The 21,107-nt window shown below is 32.4% G+C and overlaps 2 protein-coding genes and 1 pseudogene across 2 annotated transcripts; 2 read left to right on the top strand and 1 right to left on the bottom strand.

The window, feature by feature from the left end:
- The first annotated feature begins 4,584 nt into the window (after positions 1-4,584).
- On the top strand, positions 4,585-8,336 carry LOC107890681 (26S proteasome regulatory subunit 4 homolog A-like; annotated as a pseudogene).
- A 1,340-nt stretch (positions 8,337-9,676) lies between these two features.
- On the top strand, positions 9,677-11,118 carry LOC107890700 (photosystem I reaction center subunit N, chloroplastic). Its single transcript, XM_016815228.2, has 3 exons — positions 9,677-10,491; positions 10,594-10,719; positions 10,814-11,118. The coding sequence occupies exons 1-3, from the start codon at positions 10,186-10,188 to the stop codon at positions 10,901-10,903; spliced, it is 522 nt and encodes a 173-aa protein (XP_016670717.1). The 5' UTR covers positions 9,677-10,185; the 3' UTR covers positions 10,904-11,118.
- Positions 11,119-11,450: 332 nt separating this feature from the next.
- LOC107890690 (probable polygalacturonase) lies at positions 11,451-16,226 on the bottom strand. The gene is made up of 5 exons (XM_016815219.2): positions 15,282-16,226; positions 13,636-13,756; positions 12,969-13,143; positions 12,541-12,611; positions 11,451-12,425 (listed from the first exon to the last, which is right to left on the bottom strand). Exons 1-5 carry the CDS (start codon positions 15,741-15,743, stop codon positions 11,797-11,799), a joined length of 1,458 nt encoding a protein of 485 aa, XP_016670708.2. The 5' UTR covers positions 15,744-16,226; the 3' UTR covers positions 11,451-11,796.
- Positions 16,227-21,107: the final 4,881 nt, after the last annotated feature.

Below are 21,107 nucleotides of genomic sequence, written 5' to 3'. Positions count from 1 at the left end.
ATAACTTTTAAAAGTAATGCATTAACCATCACAAATTTTGTGCTTTTTAGATAGCGATATATTAGCTCTTCTGGAGTTTTCAACTAATTTTGTATTATTAAATATTGGACTAATATTTGTTTGTTTTAGTACCAATAAGATAAATATTTTCTATTTGTAATGATAGAATTCATTACTACATTTTCATATCTTTCCTCAAAGAATATTAACAGAAACAAAATATTTGAGCATACACCACATATGTGGCCAATAATTTATCATATCATATTGATAACATAAGTTATCCTTACCCTTTGAAAAGTTATCTTGAGAACTCTCATTGTTCTCTTATTCATTACTATGTTCGCACTTTTAGTAGTCCATGAGTATATTTTTTATTTTCTTTATGTTTACATTCACTTCGGGAAATGCAACAAATCTAGTAGGACGGACTTATAAATATCCCAATAGATTCTTTATTTCATAATTACCATCGCAAACATGCGTAACATTTCAAATCAAAATCTATCTATGCATATTGTCATGATTAGTCTCAAATTATAATAAACAATAAATAAAACATAGTAAAATAATCTTGAAGATCTTTAACATTTCGCCATCACTAGAAGGTATGAGATAGTTCCAAAATATTTTTGATTTCATATGGATAACGATATCAAATCTTTCACCATCCTTAAGAAAAAAAAAAGTAAAATAAGTTAATCAAAAAATGATAATATAATGAAAGAAGAATGAAAAATAATAATCAGATATGAAACATTAAATAAAAGAAACTTCCCGTAAAAACTTTGCATCTTGCCGTTAAAGAAATTTAAAATTATGGAGGATAAATTTAATCTCGATAAAAGGAACTATCACTTTGAGCAAGATCGTGCTGATAACGTGTTATAAAATAAAAATAGATGGAGAGAATAAAGAACAAAGAAAATATGAAAGCAACAGAGAATAAACTTTATTGATCAAAAAGGGTGGTTACAATGCTAATTAGAGTCTCTATTTATAGACATAAGAAGTATAAAAGAAGTAGAGATCTAATTCTAATAACTATTAGAATTTAAAGTACATCAAAACTTTATCTTGATCATGATGGACATCCACTTAATAAGATATTCATAACAAATATAAAAATATTAAGCTTGATTTAAGTTAATTATTATATAAAAATAAAATTATTTATAGAGGAGCTCTTTTCTGGAAAATAACTTACGTTTTTCACAAGCGTAAGTCATTTTACAAGAAAAATGGCTTATTTTATGTTGACCTATAAGTCATTTTTCGTTGATCAAGTTGTTTTATGTGAAACAAACATAGGAAAATGCAAAAAATATTTTCTGTAAAACCTTTTACATGTAAACAAACGGACCCTAAGAGAACTTATTACCTTGCATAACTTTAGGTTTATGTGCTTAAATTGTTTCAAACCTAATTTGTCCTTGTTACTCCACATAAGTTCTAAGGAATCCTTAGTTAAATAATGATATTGGTTTACGCATATTTTGCCAAGTATAAGATTCGGTTGAACTTATATGAGATTTCTAGTTAATGAACGATGGAGTTGCTATGGAATATTTTCTGAACATTGTTAAACATGATGAAAATGAATTGAGTCAAGTGTTGTAATTGTTCTAGCTTATTCATGTTATTGTTGTTGAACTTGTGAATTTGTTGCTAAACCATCACCCTGCATTTTATTACATCTCATTTGCATTTAGGTTAGTTTGCATCTAGTTAATTAATTTAATTTTAACATCTATTACTTCAAATTTTATTGTGTTTTCTTTATCAACTTGTAAATCCATAATTTTGCAATTATTTGATTAACAGATGCAGTCCTTGTGGAGATGACAACTCTTTTACTTACATATTACTTGATAACGACTGTGTACACTTGCACAAACCTACGTGTTACAATAGCCACAAAAACTTCCTTTAACAGAGATAACCATAAAGACTTCTTTTTAACAAAGATTGCCACAAAGGCTTCTTTATAACAGAGATCGCCACAAAGACTTCCTTTAATCAAAGATAGCCACAAAGATACTTCTTCAGGTTGTGCTACAAAGGTGTCTCCTTACAGATTACCACAAATGTATTCATTATCAGAGATTTTCCACAAAGGCATTCCTTTAACGGAAACAACCATAAATGCTCACTTATACGAAAATTGGTGTTTTTTACCATAGGGATTAGCCTATAATCACTGTCATGAGGTTTGCCCCTCATCGCTGGTACTTTCCCAACCGTCTTTTAAATATTTTCCATATTACGTCGTAACCCAGCTATGGTCTTACACTATATGCTCTTCAGAGTGCCATGGACTTTTTCTTTCATAGATTCATGTTTTTAGTCCCGAAAGACCCCTTTAGACAACTCCAGAGATAGACACAAACACTTCATATAAACTCAAACTTGATAGACTTATTCCTTTTAGACTTCTTCGTTACAGACACATTCATATTACAGATGCAATACACTTCATATCAGACTCATTCAAACCATGACTAACTCATGACAGACATGTTCATGCTTTCAGACATATCTGCATTACCATTTCTTTCCTTCTTAGATTCATAATGTCATGCTTTACTAGTTTCAGTTTCATGCTTTAGTCACTTAGCACAGAAATATCTAGACTACAAACATACATGTAAGAGTCAGTCTTAGAGACTCACTTGACAGCCTTAATAGCAGCTTAGGCTCCAGTTCTAAGTTCTTTTCAGGGATCGCAGCGATCACTGCCTTGGTATGAAGAAATCACCTATGAAGCTCAAGATTTCCACTCTAGTATAAAGAATACTTTCTTTATTCTTCTAACCTTAAGATAGTAGGATCTTGAAGGGAAAGAATGAGGGTTGTTTTGGTTCTACTGAAAATACTTATAGGAGAAAAAAGAAAAACTCCCTTTCAATTCTAGTCACCTAGATTTATACAACCCTTGCCCATATGATAACTTGACATGTGTTACAATCCTAATCAAGCTGCCATATGAGTGGTTCACAATTGTAAAGAAATGTGTATAAATATCCAAAATATTTTCATATTTTTTATTTGACTGATCGTTCATTTCTAAAAATCTCATTAGTGTATAACCTACACATTAGCTAAACTCAATGGGCACACCTCAACCTTAGCGACATCCTTTACCACTCATGAAACCTTTGACATCTTTTGCCAACTTCTCCTTATACATGTACATATACATTATGAAGGACATTCCTTACTTTAAATTTTCATTATTGCCTATGCACTCTACTAGCGCGCTGGAACGAGTAAGATCAAACCAACCAAATTTCCTATGACCTACATGCCTAGACTCAAGACTTTGTCAAGTTGGATGTTACAAATATCACCATGTGTTGTAGTGAGAAATTCATATCTCTCATGTACATGGTCTTCTCTTTAAATATCTTAGCGGTAGTTGTGTTTCTAGAACAGTTGATTGTTCCGCAACAACTTGTGGAACCTGTTATTGTTCAATCTTTGGTTCAATGATCTGCTGTTGTTCTCGAATTTCTCCAAGTTCAATTTTTTTACCACTTCTTTTTCTAGAGACAAATTTCTCTTAAGGAAGACTTTTGTTTGAGCAACAAACACTTTGTTCTTAATGGGATTGAAGAAATAATATCCTTTAGTTTCTTTAGGATATCCCACAAAGATGCACTTTTAAGATTTGGGTTTGAACTTTGTAGACGTCTGACGTTTAACATAAGTTTCACAACCCTAAATCTTCATAAAAGACATACTAAGACGCTTCCAATCCACATCTCATATGATGTCTTTTAAACCAATTTAGATGGAACATGATTTAGTGTGAAGGCAACTGTCTCAAGTGCATGTCCCCAAAAGGAAGTTAAAAATCAACATGACTCATCATCAATCAAATCATATCTAATATTTGTTCGATTTCTTCTCTTAGAAACTTCATTCCATTGTGGAGTACCATGAGGTGTAAGTTGTGAGACAATCTCACATTCCTTTTAAAGCTCAACAAACTTTAAGTTTAAGTATTCTCCTCATCGATCTGATCGAAGTGCCTTAATATTTTTGCCTAAATGGTTTTGTATTTCATTTTTAAATTCCTTACCTTTTCAAGGGCTTCAAATTTATGACGCATGAGATAAATATATTCATATTTACTGAAGTCATCAATGAAAGTAATGAAGTATTGAAAACCTCCCATGGCTTGTGTATTCATTAGTCCACATACATCATTATGTATTAAGCCCAACAAATTATTAGCTTGCTCACTTTTACTATTAAAAGGAGCTTTAGTCATTTTGCCCAACAAGTAAGACTCTCTTATATCAAATTATTCGAAAACAAAAGAATTCAAAAATCTATCTTTATGAAGTTTTGATATGCGCTTCTCACTTATATGACCAAAATGATAATGCTAAATATAAGTTTGGTTAGAGTTATTTATTCTTGATTTTTTAATATTTATGTTATAAATGCAGATATCTTGCTCCATTTCTATCTCACGGATCCACATTTCTTTTAGCCAGATGGTACTCGTTTATAGTATTTTTTGTACAGAGGGGTCCAGAGGTACAAATATAACAAGCAAAAACGTCTCTAAACCCCCCCCCCCAACCCAAAAAAGGGAAACTCGTAGGAAAACTTAAATACTGCCTCTCTCTCTCTCTCCCTCTCCCTCTCAAGTCTGAAGCAGTAAAATCAAAAGCATGGGTCAAGGGACACCAGGCGGTTTGAACCGGCAAGGTCTTCCCGGGGACCGTAAAGGCGACGGATCAAACAAGAAGGAAAAGAAGTTCGAGCCAGCCGCACCCCCTGCGAGGGTGGGTCGGAAGCAACGAAAACAAAAGGGCCCTGAAGCGGATCAAGGATTATTTACTAATGGAAGAAGAGTTCGTTGCCAATCAGGAAAGGCTTAAGCCCCAGGAAGAGAAAGCCGAGGAAGACCGATCTAAGGTCGATGATTTGAGAGGCTCCCCGATGAGTGTGGGCAATTTAGAGGAACTCATCGATGAGAATCACGCCATTGTTTCCTCTTCGGTTGGCCCTGAATACTATGTGGGCATTTTATCATTTGTTAATAAAGACCAACTTGAGCCTGGTTGTGCTATCTTGATGCACAATAAGGTAATTCAAATACAACTGTGACCTGAATTTTTGAAAATGGAATTTAGAGTCCATGGTGACATGGCATTTAAATTGTTTTCTTGTTGGTTGAAAACTGATCTGTGTGTGTCCAATTTTTTAATATACAATTTCTGAGTCAAATGCTTTGGCAATTGTTAGACTAAGATTAGATTTAGTGGTTTTTTCTTTTTTGACGATTATTGATTTATTGAATAGGAAAGAATTCATTTTCAAATTGTACCGGTAGAAAGTTGGGTTTTAATCATGACGATTCTTATATGAGATCAAATTTAGGTTTAAAAAATGATTAGAATCTTAGGAAAGAATCTCAATCCGGTGGTGTATTTGGCTTATCAACTTGGCTTGTTTGCATTCTTAGTTGGATGATATTATAGACTTTGAGAATACATTTCAGTCCTGTGGTTGCAAGTTCTATTTCACATCACCTTGTTTTTGAATGAGTTCATTCTGTTCTTGCTTTTGAGGTTTTTGCATCTATGCTTTCGTTAAATATTTTAGCATTTTCAAAGATATTATGGTTTGCCTCTAGCTGGTTCCCTGTTCTCGGAAAGAAAGTTTTATGCTCTCCTATTTTATGTGGCCTCTCAGGTTCTTTCTGTAGTTCGACTCCTGCAAGATGAAGTGGATCCAATGGTATCGGTAATGAAGGTTGAAAAGACTCCATTGGAGTCTTATGCTGATATAGGAGGATTGGATGCTCAGATACAGGAGATTAAAGAGGCAGTTGAGCTGCCTCTTACGCATCCTGAATTATATGAGGATATTGGTATTAAGCCTCCAAAAGGAGTTATTTTGTATGGAGAGCCTGGGACTGGCAAGACCTTGCTGGCAAAGGTTTATATTCTTATCTTCACCTTCCAGTCTATCTTCTTTATATGGATATTGATTGTAATTGTTGATGATTTTTATCTTTGTGCTTTCCTTGTCCCCTGTAAAAGAAAAAGAAAAAGGGCATGTGAAAACTTCCAAAAATCAACATATGGAGCCATAAATTTTGTTGTATGAGGACAACTGAACTTCGTAAAATGTCGATTATATACAATTTTACTTTCAAGCATACACAGCGTCCTTGTAAATAATCCATATTGGGAGCTTCCTTCTTACTTCGCGAGAATTAACAACCGTTTCTTGGACTTCATCCTTCAATGTGTCCTATTATTATTATTTTTCTGGTTTCATGGTTAATACATTATTTACGCATCAGTTAAATGAAAGATCTTTGTGTGGCTAGGTTCTTGAGTCTCCGGCTACATTTATGGGTTTTTATTTCTCTTGCTACTTCTATGTGCATGATGAGATATACTTTATTGCAGTTTTCATCATTTTAAGATAACATTAATGTTAGAATTCCTTCTGTGGCTTGGTACTAGGTAATGCTTTTTGAATTGAGTTACTATGAAAAAATGAAATTACATATGCAAAAAATCTCTCTTAGTATTTATACAATAGTTTATATATTCTGCTTGTTTATCCCCTTTATTTATTTGGTAATGGCCACTTTTATGACATGCTTAGCTTTTACTGGTTGGTTCTGCTATCTCATATAGTTCTGAGTATGTCATGTCATTTATGCAGGCAGTGGCAAATTCTACATCAGCAACTTTCTTACGTGTTGTTGGCAGTGAATTAATTCAGAAGTACTTGGGAGATGGTCCCAAGTTAGTAAGGGAACTCTTTAGAGTTGCTGATGATCTCTCCCCTTCAATTGTCTTTATTGATGAAATAGATGCAGTTGGCACCAAGAGGTATTTTCATTAAATTTATGCCTTGATTTAAGCTCACTTTGAATGTTTCTCATTAATATGCCCCTCATGTATGATGCCCATTCTGGTGGTGAACGTGAAATTCAGAGGACCATGTTGGAGTTGCTGAACCAACTAGATGGATTTGATTCAAGAGGAGATGTCAAAGTGATTCTTGCAACAAATCGAATTGAAAGTCTTGATCCAGCTTTACTTCGCCCTGGTCGAATTGATGGGAAGATTGAATTTCCTCTCCCTGACATCAAAACCAGGAGGCGCATTTTCCAGGTAAATAGTTGCATATTATTGCAACTGTACGTTTGAATACATCTCTCTCATTATGTGGGTGAAGTATGTAGAGCTTGATCTATTTGAAACTGTGGATTGCAGATACATACCTTGAGGATGACATTGGCTGATGATGTCAACTTGGAAGAATTTGTTATGACCAAAGATGAGTTCTCTGGAGCTGATATAAAGGCAATATGTACTGAAGCTGGTCTACTTGCTTTAAGGGAGCGCCGCATGAAGGTCAGACATTTTACCTCTTAATAAAGGAACTCTCTACCTCTCATCTTTTCATAGAAGGTGAAGGTGTTTAAATTGCTAACTTTCAGTTTTATAGCTAGCAGAATTAGAGATGCTGTAGAAACAGATAAATATGCACCAGATTCTCTCTCTTTCAGCTTTTTGTAGGATGCCTTAGAACTTGCTAATTTCTCATTGTTATTGTGGGAAAGAGAATAGGAAAAGAAGGGTTAAGTGGCGTGTCATTGCATGTTGTCTGGAATTACATAGCAGAATGATATAGCCGCCCGTAGTAGAAAATAGAACATTTTAGCATATTATTCACAGTTCAACAAGAAACGTAAATGAATAATTTGCAAACTGTAGCACCTTGCAGACGGTATTTTAACTCCTATTTTTCTGCGCTCTGTGATCCCCATTTGATGGTATTTCATCAATAACTAGGTTATAAAATGTACTTGTATAATGCTATGCCCTTCTTAGCTGCATTGGACTGTTAATGAGAATGTAATTCTACTCAAGGTGTTGAAAGTCTTGAGCTGTCCTTTATTATTTGAAATTAGGCTTGTCACTTGAACCTAAGATTCATGATGCACCTAGAGGTTTTACTTAAATTTGCTAATGGCTTAAAGTGCTGATTCTGTAAATCCCCCATGTTTCAGGTGACACATGCAGATTTTAAAAAGGCCAAGGAGAAGGTGATGTTCAAGAAGAAAGAAGGGGTTCCGGAGGGTCTTTATATGTAGAAAAACTTGTTATATTTATATATATTCTAGTGATATTCATGTTCTTATGTATTTCTGAATCCAGTTTGCTCTAAGCATTCTTTTTTTGTCTTACGAACAATGTGGTATGGTATGGTCTATACGTTTCTTGTATTTCCTAGCAAGCGCCTACACGTTTGGAGCAATATTATGAAGCAGTTTGGGAAAAGTTTATTGACGTTCCTGTGCATTTTATTCAGCCCCATAATTAGATTGCACACGTGATTTTTTCAGATGATACCGACAACCTGAAAGCTACGAATAGCATATTCACTGTGAACACTATTAGTAAATGACTGGAGCAATAAAAATAGTATAAATGCCGTATGAACATGCTGCAGTGTTGAAGCAAATATTCAACACTCGCGTTCTAGGAATTGCAAAATTCTAATTTTCTACCGTAGAAGTTCCAAATTACTGACTGGAATCCGCCAACTGATCTTCGGATTCGCAATAAACTAGCTTTGCTTTCTCCATTTTTCTATGCTTCTCTTGGATGAAAGCTTAATGCTAAAATGTTTATATGAAACTTCTTAAAAATAGTTACACACGTAAGATGTAACTCGAGTTAACTTAGCTCACATCTAATAGGTCAATGTAATGATTTGGTATCTTTTGACCAAATTTGATTTAAAGAGATTTGATTTACAAAAAATATTATATTAATAAGACCTCTGCTGATTCATTCCATATTGAAGATTTTGTTGAGTTAAATTTAAAGAATTAAATATTCATACTGCTTGTACTTTTCCAAGCCATTACATGATAATTTAATAGATGGCTTGTTATAGTTTTATGTATGAGATTATAAGAGAGCTTATCTTGTTCATGTAAGGAACTTATTTTAGTGCAAAATTGTTGTAAGTAATATCTTGTTGTTGTTTAGTTTGCAATTAAGCTTGCAACTTGGTGAGTTATTTGAACTTAAATAATGTCTTGTACTAGGAGATTTATTGTGAATTACTCTTTAAACAAGACTTGCAAACATAGGACATTTCCAAATTGCGTAACAAATTTTTTGTATCCATCTCTTATTTTTATACTGTTAGTTAGTAAGTCCAATTGCAAATTGAACATGAATCTGGAAGGCAAAATTAACAAATTCTCAATTGGTACTAGAGTTAGACACTTCACGCATTAAGTGAACATTCTATTGTTGATTTACTATAAAGATGGAAGGTAAATTAATCTCAAAACCCTCGATGTTGGATGATATGAATTATGCCTACTAGAAGGTAAAGATGAAGATATCTATCAAGTCAATGGATGAGAAAGTTCAACATTTAATTCTGATTGGTTGACAACCTGGAACAATATATGTTGGTGGTGTGTAGACATCAAAACCAAAAGTTATATGGACAGACTGGTAAGTGCGAATTCCAAAACTTGAATGTAATTTTCAAAAGAGTTAATTCTCAAGAGTTTAGGCGTATTTCAAAGTGCATTACTTCTAAAATAGTTTGTTCTATTCTTGATACTTCATATGTCTAGTCATGGGTACGGGTGAACTCCCGTTGGACCAATGGGCCTACTTCTAGAATTAAAAACATAACATTTTAAAAGCTAGATAAATTGCGTAATTAATATGATTCTCCTGTTCACTTCCCGTCTCCATCCATGCTTGATGGCTGGGAATGCCATTGAAGTTAGTAGTGAAATTTTGTTATCTGCCCTCAGCTCCACTTGACGGTGAACCCCAACGTGGCATAGAGGTGCGATGCTAAGCACAAATTTCGATTCCAATGTGGACCCAGTTTTCAAGCTTGTATTGCCATTTGACACACAACTGTTGCACCAAAGATAAAATACCAGGAACAGCAAAGTTTGCCAATAGGAGTGAGGCAATCTCAACCTTATCCACATTCCAACCACAAGCTTTTATCCAATTCATCATCTCCTCTTGCCACATGAGCACTCCTTATCAGATCTCCTCCATCACAAACAAATCTATTATACTACAAGACTACTTTGAGAAAGCTAATTGAGCTCCATTTCCCTAGTAAACAAGAGTTCTTTTTTTCACAGCAATGGCAGCCATGAACTCCAGTGTTTTGGCATGCAACTATGCTATCTCAGGCACTGGATCATCTGAGCTTAATGCCAAACTTGCTTCAGCGCCATCAGTTGCTTCCCCAGTTATGTGCGGTGGTCGCAAGTTGCCTGTGATCAGAGCCCAGCAGGCTAAATTTTCTGATTCCAAAGGATCAGGTGCCAGTGAAGGAAGAAGAGCTGCTGTGCTCTACTTGGCAGCTGGCCTTTTCACCACAGCTGTTGCTTCTTCTGCAAATGCTGGGGTCATTGACGAGTACCTTGAAAAGAGCAAAGCTAACAAGGTGTGTTTCGCTATGAAATCTGAAAAAATATCAACCATCATGCTGCAGAGAAATTTTTGTATTTGCAGAACAACGTAATAGATTAACCTGCTTTTGCTGCAGGAATTGAATGACAAGAAGAGGTTGGCAACAAGTGGAGCAAACTTTTCCAGAGCATACACTGTTCAATTTGGCACTTGCAAGTTCCCTGAGAACTTCACTGGCTGCCAGGATCTTGCAAAGCAAAAGGTTCAAAACCTAACATCTGCCTTTTCTTGTCTTAGTGTCAAAGGTTCTGTGGACGATTTCATAATGATATTCTTTTTCGGTTTGTTGAATGCAGAAAGTACCATTCATCTCTGATGATTTGGCCTTGGAATGTGAAGGGAAGGACAAATACAAGTGTGGTTCCAACGTTTTCTGGAAATGGTGATGCGATCCAAATGTATTTTTTCACTTAAACTATCCACTCTACCTCAACATGTATCTAATTTTTCCATTTTAGGAGACTTCCCTATCCATTTGTTTTGTTAGCTTTCCCTATGGTTCTGTTATATTTCTCTTATAAATGGTTGATGGGATTGCTAAACTCCTGCAATGTTAAAAAGTTAAATCACATATTATATACTCCATTGGAGTGTTTGACTATCATTGAACCTCAGAAACCATTCAACCGATCTAAACAGCAGCACTGCTGACTCAGCAAAATACACAGAACGTTCTTACTATATTATGTTAACCAGAGTAATTACGTAAAAATTAGTTAAAAGTTTGATGAATCTATGTTTTTCAGTTTAAAATGCAAGATGATATGCTTATTTCATATATTTTGCTTTGATGCCTCTCGTAATGGCATGACCTCAACTTAGAGATGATCTTACCATTGCTCCCTCAGCTGGATATACAAGCACTGTTAATTATCTGATCTGGCCGCATCTTCAAAGGATCAACACAAACAATGAGATGAGTGACAACAGCAATAATATTAATAATAATATTCCTTTATAAAAATAAAATGAATTCTGTGTTCTTTTTACATGTGATATTTGGTTGTCATTGGTTGAATAAACCCAGAGCATGCCATCAATACACCAGACTATCTTGTCCACTGCCCAAGCAAGTCTAACTGCTCCACGAATCATATATTTTGACAATATTGCAGGAGGCTAACTCAGCCAGTAACTCTTCTAGTCTGCAGGCTTTTCAAAACCCAACTTCATATCTCCCTCACATGGAGAATAGAGGAAGAATCGCATGACCAACTGAAGTTCGGACTTATTTAGTGAAATGATTCACCTGAAACTTCCATATATTTCAAACTTGAGTCTATATGCAACATGCTGAGGAGCCATTGTTCTGCAACTGGGGACATGGCAATGGAAACACAGCATTGGTACAACCAGAAACAAACTCACAATGCCATGCTGCAGTTGGGGCAAGTCCAAGTAGTGTAACATTCTTGAAGCATAGCCCTTCAAATGATCCACCCTTGATACCAGCGAGTATGGGGGCTTTTGTTGAATTCAAACTCATAATGTTACTAATGAAAATCCCCTTTATTTTAGGAATAGCTTTAGGATCCCATCCATAGTCAGGGTGATCATTGGCGCCTCTACTGAACATAATGGGTATTTTGACTCGTTCCATTGTTATGTTTTTTATGGTGATATTTGCAATGTATCCTCCTCTGCCCTTGTCAGTTTTTATACGAACCCCAGCTGCTGAATTCCAAATATTCATATCTTCAATAATTACATTAGAAATCCCTCCAGACATCTCACTACCAATGCCAACACCAGAACAAGTTGGTGTAGTGCCTGAGATTCTCCTTACTATTATGTTTGAGCTTGGTCGTGCCACTCTGATGCCATACTGGTCCCATCCACTTTTCACTGCTACAAGATCATCTCCACTTTCAATATAGCAGTCTTCAATACATACATTGGTACTTGAGTCTGCAGAAATTTAAGTGAGAATTTCAGAAAATGTCTCAACTATGCGGCTTAGGTTGTTATATTCTAGAAGCAATATAGAATAAAATACATAAGATGGAGAATGACACCAACATACCAGGGTCTATTCCGTCTGTATTTGGGGCATTAAGGGGAGCCAATATTGTCATGCCCTTAATAACGACATTGCTGAAGGAAAAAAGGTAGAAAACTAATGTTAATCTTCCAGAGAAATGTTAAAAATTTTAATATAAAGAAAACAGCAATGTGACACAAAACAAAACCTCAAGTTAATTTTAGTGTCTTCCATAGGTAATGTTCAGGTGAAAAAAATATAATAGGATTCATTAGTTGAGCTATCAAGATCTTAGTCCTTTATAAAAGTACCAAGACATGCATCTTATCTTCAAAAGGTGCAAAAGAAGTTCACAGTTCTTTTGACCTTAATAAATAGTCATGCTCCGAAAAAAACACACACCAGCAAAACAAAATAAATGGATAAACAAATGAAAGAAAACAAGCTACTGCATGCTAGAGAGGTCAAACCTGCAGTAAATAGGATGAATGGTCCAAAATGGCGAATTCTGGAAGGTTAAGTTAGAGATAAGAATGTTATGAGAGTTCATTAGCTCTACGAGGTGGCCCCTTGTGTGTGTGAGCCTTCTGTTCTGCCATAAATCCCACCACATCCCACCTTGACCATCAATTGTCCCGTTCTGTCCTACAATATTAAAACTCTTCATCACACATACTTGATCAATCTTTAGAGAAGGTAGAAATCCTTCACAGACAAGTTAGTAATGGATGATAATAGCAGCTAGCTGCTCTGTGGAACTAAAGACATCTAGCTGTTTCACTGCTTTTAAATAAACCCAACTATTCGTTAAAATCAGGTAGAAATAGCATATCAAAGTGTCAATTTAGATGCTTTTTAAAATTCTACCCAGCAAGCATGGGAAAGCATTCATTTTGTTATAATCCATGAGCCCTAGTCAAGGTCAATTAAATCTAATTTGAGAAAAGCAAAATGTAACACATGGCTGGCTGCCATTATAACTTTTGATTTATGCATACATGTGTGCGTGCGTGTGTGTGCAAGTTAAAGCAACTCTTCTTTCCAATTTCATTATTAATCATCAAAGTTAAAGCAACTCTTCTTTCCAATTTCATACTATGTCTCCAAATATGTTATTTAAAAAATTGATAAAATTACCTGTAATGACTACATTGGTAAGACCATCTCCATGAATGAGGCTTATGTGTCTTCCTCCCAGTCTCTCTCTCCCTCTACCATAAGAAGGCAATGGTTCTACAACAGGCCATTCCTTTGGATCCTATTACTCATAAACAAAATATTAAAAGATCAGCAGACTTCAGCTACTAATTTAAATAAATAAAGAAATGCATTAACAGTTTCCAGGTGACCAAAATAATTAGACAGCAATTGTTTGCCTATTTTAGTAAACAACTTGAAAGGTTCTGGTTGTTACGTTGTTGCACTAGAATGCTGCGATACGATGTGAAACAGTCTACTTCTAACAGAAATACTTGAATACCAAAGATGTTTACGCAATTGAATAATAACTTACATTTGCAAAGATTGTCCCAGAGATAAATTCACTAAATGAGTCACAGTACAAGCGCTAATTTAAGCTCAACCAATCTAAGGATTTTTGGCAGCCTTAATCTCATACACTCAATGAATTCCGTCAGAAAATCTAAGTGAGAACAAATTAATGTTCCAAAACAAATTTGTTTTGCCCTCAAAGAACAATTTTGTGTTCCTTCAATACACCAAACATAAGGAATGAACGCTCTTTTTATAGTTTACTGGTACAGCTAATGTGATAATGCAATTCTACGTGATTGAAAGGATAAAGTCAGCTGACAATAATTCCCAAAATTCACAGTGCTAATACCTTTTATCACCACGGTCAATCTCCTCAATTTTACAAAGAATATCTATCCCCTATTTACACCAAATTCCCTATATCTAGTTTCAATTTTTACAAACAAATCACAAATCACCTAAATTTGTTGCTACTAAAAGATAAAACAGAAAAGATTCAAATTGAACTGAAATGAGAACAAAATATGCTTTTTTTTTTATTGGGTGGGGGGGGGGTTCCTTTAGTTAAAGTTGCACATCGACACCACCCAACTTTGTTTCTCATGATAAACAATTAATTCAAAGCATGACATGCACAAAATGAGAAAACCTAGCTCTGTTTCTAAATTCTATTTGAACTTTGCACCCACTTTCTATTCATAAAGTTACTCTTTCTTTCACCTATCACAAGGTTCTTTTAATCCCTATTTTTCGCCTGAAAAGGGAAAGAATTCTTTGAGAAAAGCTAAGTACGGAGAGTAACCGCCAAGGTTCGAGGGTTATGTGGTAAGAAGCTCAATGTTCCTTGAACAAAATCTTGAATTTGGGTAAGAAAAATGAAGAAACATCTTGAATTTGGGTAAAAAAAACTGAAGAAACAATTCATGCAGGATAAACGAAGTAACCCACTCTATTTTCTCTTCTACAACATAAACTAAATAAAATTATATTTGACACACATTAATCGTCCAACTTAATTCTTCAAATTCAAATGTAAAACCAAAATAATTAAACAACTTGAAACGGACAAACAAACAGAGATGATAAAGCATGAAGCAATACATTTAAAACTTAAGTTTTCAAATTGATTTTTAAAAAAAGAAAAGAAATTTAAGCTTTCAACTAGGAGCTATCATGTTCAAATCAACAATCTGCAATCATCCAACTTAATTCTGGAGAATCCAAAATCAACCAATCAAATCAAATCAAATCAAATATATATGTTATAGTGAAAACCGAGCATTGCTGACCTGAGAACCTAAAATAACTGCACCGTCTTCAAGAAACAAAGTGAAATTACTGGTGAGATTAAAGCTTCCTGTTAACCACTTTCCTTTGGGCACATTAAGCTGACCCCCGCCTTTATTACTAAAACGTTGCATGTGAACTATCGCCTTCCAAAATGCAGCTGTATTTGAGGTTTTCCCATCGCCAACTCCCCCGAATTCCTTTATCGACATAACATGTTTTCTCTCAGGAAACTCTCCCAACAACCCGGCGCAACTTCCGGGGTCGGGGACGGGGTCTGAGCCGGATGTGACGCTGGTTTTACGTGATCCAGTAACGCCAAAGAATTGGAAAGGAAGGATATCTTTTGTGGAGAGTTGAAAAGTGAGAACAGCTACGAATGTAAAGAGAAGAATAAGGAAAACCCAATACGGTTTTTTCAAGTGAACCATTATCGCACCATAATTTGGTCTCTCAGGTTCCATTTTTTGTTGAATTAGAAGAAAGAAAAAAATTGAATTTTTATTGCTTTAATTGACAAAATTAAAGATATTGATTGAAAAACACAGATGATATAGATAATCTTTTAAGTAAAGAAATCTTTACCTTTCATGCATCACCAAAATTTATAAAAAAAATTAAATATTAAAAAAATGTTAATGGAATTAGATTTTGATAGGATTTACATGCATGAAGAAAAAATAGTTATAAAAAGAAAGAATAAAACAGTGGGCTGGCTTCCTGCATACGTGAGAAAAAGAAGAATGGCCAAGGATGACAAAGCTAAATGCCGGCCTGGGCGTATATAGCCATTAGCCGCGTTTTAGCAAATGCTCCTTAAAGTATAAATATATATATATTGGAATCAGGTTTCGTGGGGAAAGGAGTTCCAATCACGAACTAACATGAAGAGGGAATGTCTGTGATATATGTGGGCAAAAGGATAGATAGCAACCACAGACACTTTTGTCTTGAGGGTTATTCTTAGAGTCTCGTGTCCGTTAAAGAAGGTATGTGACCCAACCGATACCGCTCCTCACGGGAATTCGTCCAAAGGTTGCTTTCCTTTTTTTAATTATATAAACAATTAAAATTAAATTAAATTAAATTGGGTGTGTGTTTTCGGTGCATATAAGGTTTTGTGTGAGCTTTCATCATTAAATCATGATCGTACACGTAGGGTAGGAATTTTAGGATTGATTCGTCGCGTCCACCAAGGTATGATTAATCCAGGTAAATTACACCGCTGATGATTGAATCATTAAGCTGTTTTTTTTTTAGATCCAATTTTTTTTATTCCAATGAATTTTTTTATCATATCCATTAAATCATTAATGGAATTTTTCTAGACATAATATCAATTTATTTTTGGATAAAAATTGCAATTTTATTACTTAAAAGCAGCTAAAAAAACAACAAAACAACCAAAATCAAATGCTATACAAATTCAACCTAATCACTATAATTCAAAATACCCAATTAGAACAAAGACTAAATATTTACAGTGTCACTTACCCATCAATCTAATCTTAATTGTTTCTTTAATCTTTAAAGGCAGTGTATCTGCCATGAGCTCTCCCAAAAAAAAAAAACATTCCATTCTTTTCACACCAAATAGCATGAATATAATGGATGTAGGCATTCCATGCCAGCTTCAAAAGGCAAACAATAACGACTTCCCTTAGAGACGAGTAATAAAAAAAGAAAAGAAAAAAGTCATCTCTCTTTTTTAAATAGAGATATTTTCTAAAATATTAAAATTTCAATAATATTGGCATAATAATTTAGGTAGTAGTTTATGTACACTTCTTGCTAATATAATAATATTTGTTTTATATGGTATGCTAATAAATAATTTAAAAATTATAAAAATAATATAAAAAGTAAAAAATAAAAAGTAAAAAATAGGGAGTACACGTGGATTGTCATGTGGGTTGCTATGCTTAAAAATTTAATGTTTTAGTCAATATTTTCATTTAAAAAGCAACAATTCGACTCTTTTAAAAAATTGAGGGTCAATTTTTTTTAAAAGAACCAAATTAACAAAAGATGTAAAATTGAAGGCTAAATTTGACATTATATCTTTTTTATCAATCTTATTTTTTATATCACGTGTTGCACGTAAATGTTCACGTTTATGTTTTTATTATTTAATAAAATATTTTAATTTTATATAACTAATAAAAGAATTTTAAATCATAAATCAAGTAATTGTACCATATTTAAAAAAAAGAAGGTATTTTATACAATATTTAAAATATGGACATACTACATACCTATACTTTTTATTCTTCAATCTCTACTTTTTCTTTTATCTCTACAAAATCAGTTTAAATAAATGAACGAGATCATCAATATATTAAATAATAATGTTATTTTTAGTTATACAATAAATTATTTATGCTGGTCTTTCTTATAATAACACCTCTTTCTATACTACATTTTTCATATATACCCATTTTTTTGTGTTTTTCCCTGTTGAAAATAGAATTAATCTCATTTTAATCAAGAAGTAACTTAAAATAACATGATAAGATAATTGATTAAATTGTATAGTTTGAATTATAATTAAAGTGTAATTAAATACAGATTACTTCAACATTTATTATTAGTTTAAATAAAAGTAAAAAAAAACTCCAGAAATTTGATGTAAAAATATTAAATTCGGAAAAATAAAAAGTATTTTGATAATTGAGATTAAAGTTGAATTGAATATGTATGTGTACATTTATAATAGATAAAATTAATTATGATTTTAATGTATTAAATTTGTTTAATTAACTATTAATTTTTAAATATAATGTGCTATAATCAATGTAATTTAAGAGGTGATGAATTAGTTTTTGAAAATTTTAAAATAAACAGCTTAAGAAAAATTGACACAAGTAATTTAGAGTAGTTTAACATCAAATGTCTATCTTTACTATTTAACTTACCACAATTAATAATCCACTTAATTGATATATTATTATTTATTTTAATTAATTTTAGACATGAATTTACCTAATTTGACACTTAATCGATTTTTTCATTATATAAATATAATAATTGTCCAATATGATAAGAAATGAGTGGATATACAGATTGCACGAAAATTTTGACATGAGAGCTTGAACTGGTGCACAGTATGAAAATTTTATAACACTTATTGTATTTATTAAGCTTATCTCTTTGTATTTTAAGATTTTATTAATTTAGGTTATTATTATATTATATAATTTAGGGTGTAAAAAAGGCGTATACGCGCACAACTACCTTTCTTTTAAACTTAGGCTCCGTTTGTTTCACTGAAAATGAGTTCCAAAAGATGTTTTATGCATTTCCCTATGTTTGTTTCATGAAAAACAACTTGGTAAATGAAAAATGACTTATATGCCAACGAAAAATAAGTCATTTTTTTTGTAAAATGACTTACCCTTTTGAAAAGTATAAGTCATTTTTCAGAAAAGAGTTCCTGTTATTCTATTTTTATATAAAAATTAACTTAAGATAAATAAAATATTATTATATTAATAATAAATTTTTATTTTTATTTTAAAATATTTAAAATTAATAAAATATTAATATAAAATATTATAAATTTCAATGTTATTTATAAATTTCAATGTTATTAAACATACATATTTAATTATCTATATCTAATCATATAATACATTATTAATATAATTTATTGTTTTAATAAATTATTTCAAATTTCAAATTTATTTTAATAAAAAATTTAGAAATAATCATTTTAAATAATATTCTTCATATATTATTGGAAAATATTCAATAATAATATTTTAATAATAAATGATTTGTACTATAAATGTTAAAATATGTCATAAGTCTATGTACTCTTAACTATTTTGGAATTTAGACCATGTACTTTTCATATTTGAAAATTAAGTCCAATTGTTAACATTGTTTTTTTTTTGTCAATTTTATTGATGTCACATTTTTAAATAAAAAATATTCGGTAGTCATGTAACTAAAAAATGACGTTATAATGATTATGAATTTAACAAAATATTTTTAATAATGCTAACAACTGAACTTGAATTTTGATATCTAAAAAGTAGGACTAACCCAAAAATAGAAGTACATGGACAAAATTTCAAATTTATGAAGAGTACAAGGACTTATGACATATTTTAACCTAGTATAAACGAATGAATATTTTAATTATATAAATATGAATCTTTGTTTAAATAATTCTTAGCTTCATTTATCCCTGACAACTCTATTGTGTCAATATGTACTCTCATATATGTAATATATGTAATTTAAATTAAGTTTTAATTAAGATTTATTTATTATTAAGTTTATTTATGACATTGATTATTACAAAATATTTTCTTATTATAAAATAAATTTCGATTGTTAAAAATAAATTGCACTATAATATTTTGTAACAAATATATTTATCTCATGTTTGTTTACAAAGAACAATGTAAAATATAAATTTATAAATATAAAATAAACTCAATTAAATAATGAAAAGATAAGAAAATAAAAGATAAGAAAATCTCAAATGTATGTTTATTTCATTGAAAACAACTTTTATGAAATATTTTCAAGAAATTTGCCAAACAATAGAAAATATTTTATATAGATTCATCCAAACACTATAAAATATTAACTTTTCCAAAAAAATAAGTCATTTTCCGGAAATTATTTTTCGGAAGCCAATTTTAATGAACAAACAGAGCATTAGGTTTAGTTAATTTTTATTTAGATTTTATTTTATAGTAATTATTAGAGATAGATAGATAGATTAAGTTACAGGGTAGCATTAACAACCACCCTTTCTTTTAGTTATCTTAGGTATAAATAATTATTATATTTATTATTATTAACGGAAAAATTAGGAGAATATGTCGATTTGAAAAAAATTTAGGTGATTCGGCCCTTTTTTTAGATTAGGAAAATAAGTCATTTTTATGGGGTGTGATTTGCATGTAAGTAAAAGCGCATCCAACATTGTGTGCTTTTGCTTATGTGATAGCATGTGGCCTGTACAAAATTTTTTTAAAAATAAATTTTAAAAAATAAATATGAATTGTCCGATCCCCAACTATTAGAAAATCTGGACTGTTGATTTTCTAACCGTTGGACCAACGGCGAAAAACTGAAAAAAACTACAAACATCCAATGGTCCCAATGCAGAAGTCGAAAACCCAGCGCACTAGCTTTCGATTCTTTATCTATTTGAATTCAGGTTTTTACTTACATCAAAGTGTATGAGTCACGCACACATAGCCTGTCATCCACTCAGGATTTAGGTATGTCACACTATGAACGTCACAAGTGAACAAATCCATAAATGAATTCAGGATCTATTCTCCTTGGATTTAGTCCGAAGTACTGTTAGTCCAGTCAGTCACATTTATGTCTCTATCTTCTAGGAGTCATCTGCTCCGATGCCCAAGATAAAGCATCACTCTCGATTGGACTTCATAGGCAACATATTAGTCTTTCAATCAATTTGCTCATTTTCGATTAGACTAAGGACATGTTTAAGTTCATCTATTAATATAAGTTGCTTTTCTATATTAGGATCCAACCACATAATGCCACTTAGTATTAGTTAAATATTAGACAACTAGTGTAACATTTGCTTCTATTTTGCTTTGTGTGCAAAAACCATATAAGGAAAATTATTCAAAGTATATAAATGTAATCCATGAATTATTTTTATTAACCAATCTGTTTGAAAAAATTACAAGCGTACATAGACGAAAATACTACACTTAGGGCACCAAATCTAATAGTGTCCTACTTGATGCGATCCTAGCTCAGGAAGCTACGGCTGATCCTATTGAGTTGCCACAAGGTCCCATTACTCGGTCTCATGCTAAGAAGTTTCA

Source organism: Gossypium hirsutum, chromosome A11, assembly GCF_007990345.1.
Source record: "Gossypium hirsutum isolate 1008001.06 chromosome A11, Gossypium_hirsutum_v2.1, whole genome shotgun sequence".
Classification (NCBI taxonomy): domain Eukaryota; kingdom Viridiplantae; phylum Streptophyta; class Magnoliopsida; order Malvales; family Malvaceae; genus Gossypium; species Gossypium hirsutum.
The sequence above is the reverse complement of the archived record's forward strand: the minus strand, read 5'-3'. Positions and strand labels throughout refer to the sequence as shown.

What these genes read in the sequence shown, in the direction of transcription:
- LOC107890700 (XM_016815228.2), top strand. Translation starts at nt 10,186, where the DNA reads ATGGCAGCCATGAACTCCAGTGTTTTGGCATGCAACTATGCTATCTCA. An exon ending in AAAAGAGCAAAGCTAACAAG is followed by an intron (nt 10,492 to 10,593) that starts GTGTGTTTCGCT and finishes CTTTTGCTGCAG; the next exon opens with GAATTGAATGACAAGAAGAG. An exon ending in AGGATCTTGCAAAGCAAAAG is followed by an intron (nt 10,720 to 10,813) that starts GTTCAAAACCTA and finishes TGTTGAATGCAG; the next exon opens with AAAGTACCATTCATCTCTGA.
- LOC107890690 (XM_016815219.2), bottom strand. Translation starts at nt 15,743, where the DNA reads ATGGAACCTGAGAGACCAAATTATGGTGCGATAATGGTTCACTTGAAA. An exon ending in ATTCATCCTATTTACTGCAG is followed by an intron (nt 12,612 to 12,968) that starts GTTTGACCTCTC and finishes TTTTTCCTTCAG; the next exon opens with CAATGTCGTTATTAAGGGCA. An exon ending in TACAGACGGAATAGACCCTG is followed by an intron (nt 12,426 to 12,540) that starts GTATGTTGGTGT and finishes AAATTTCTGCAG; the next exon opens with ACTCAAGTACCAATGTATGT.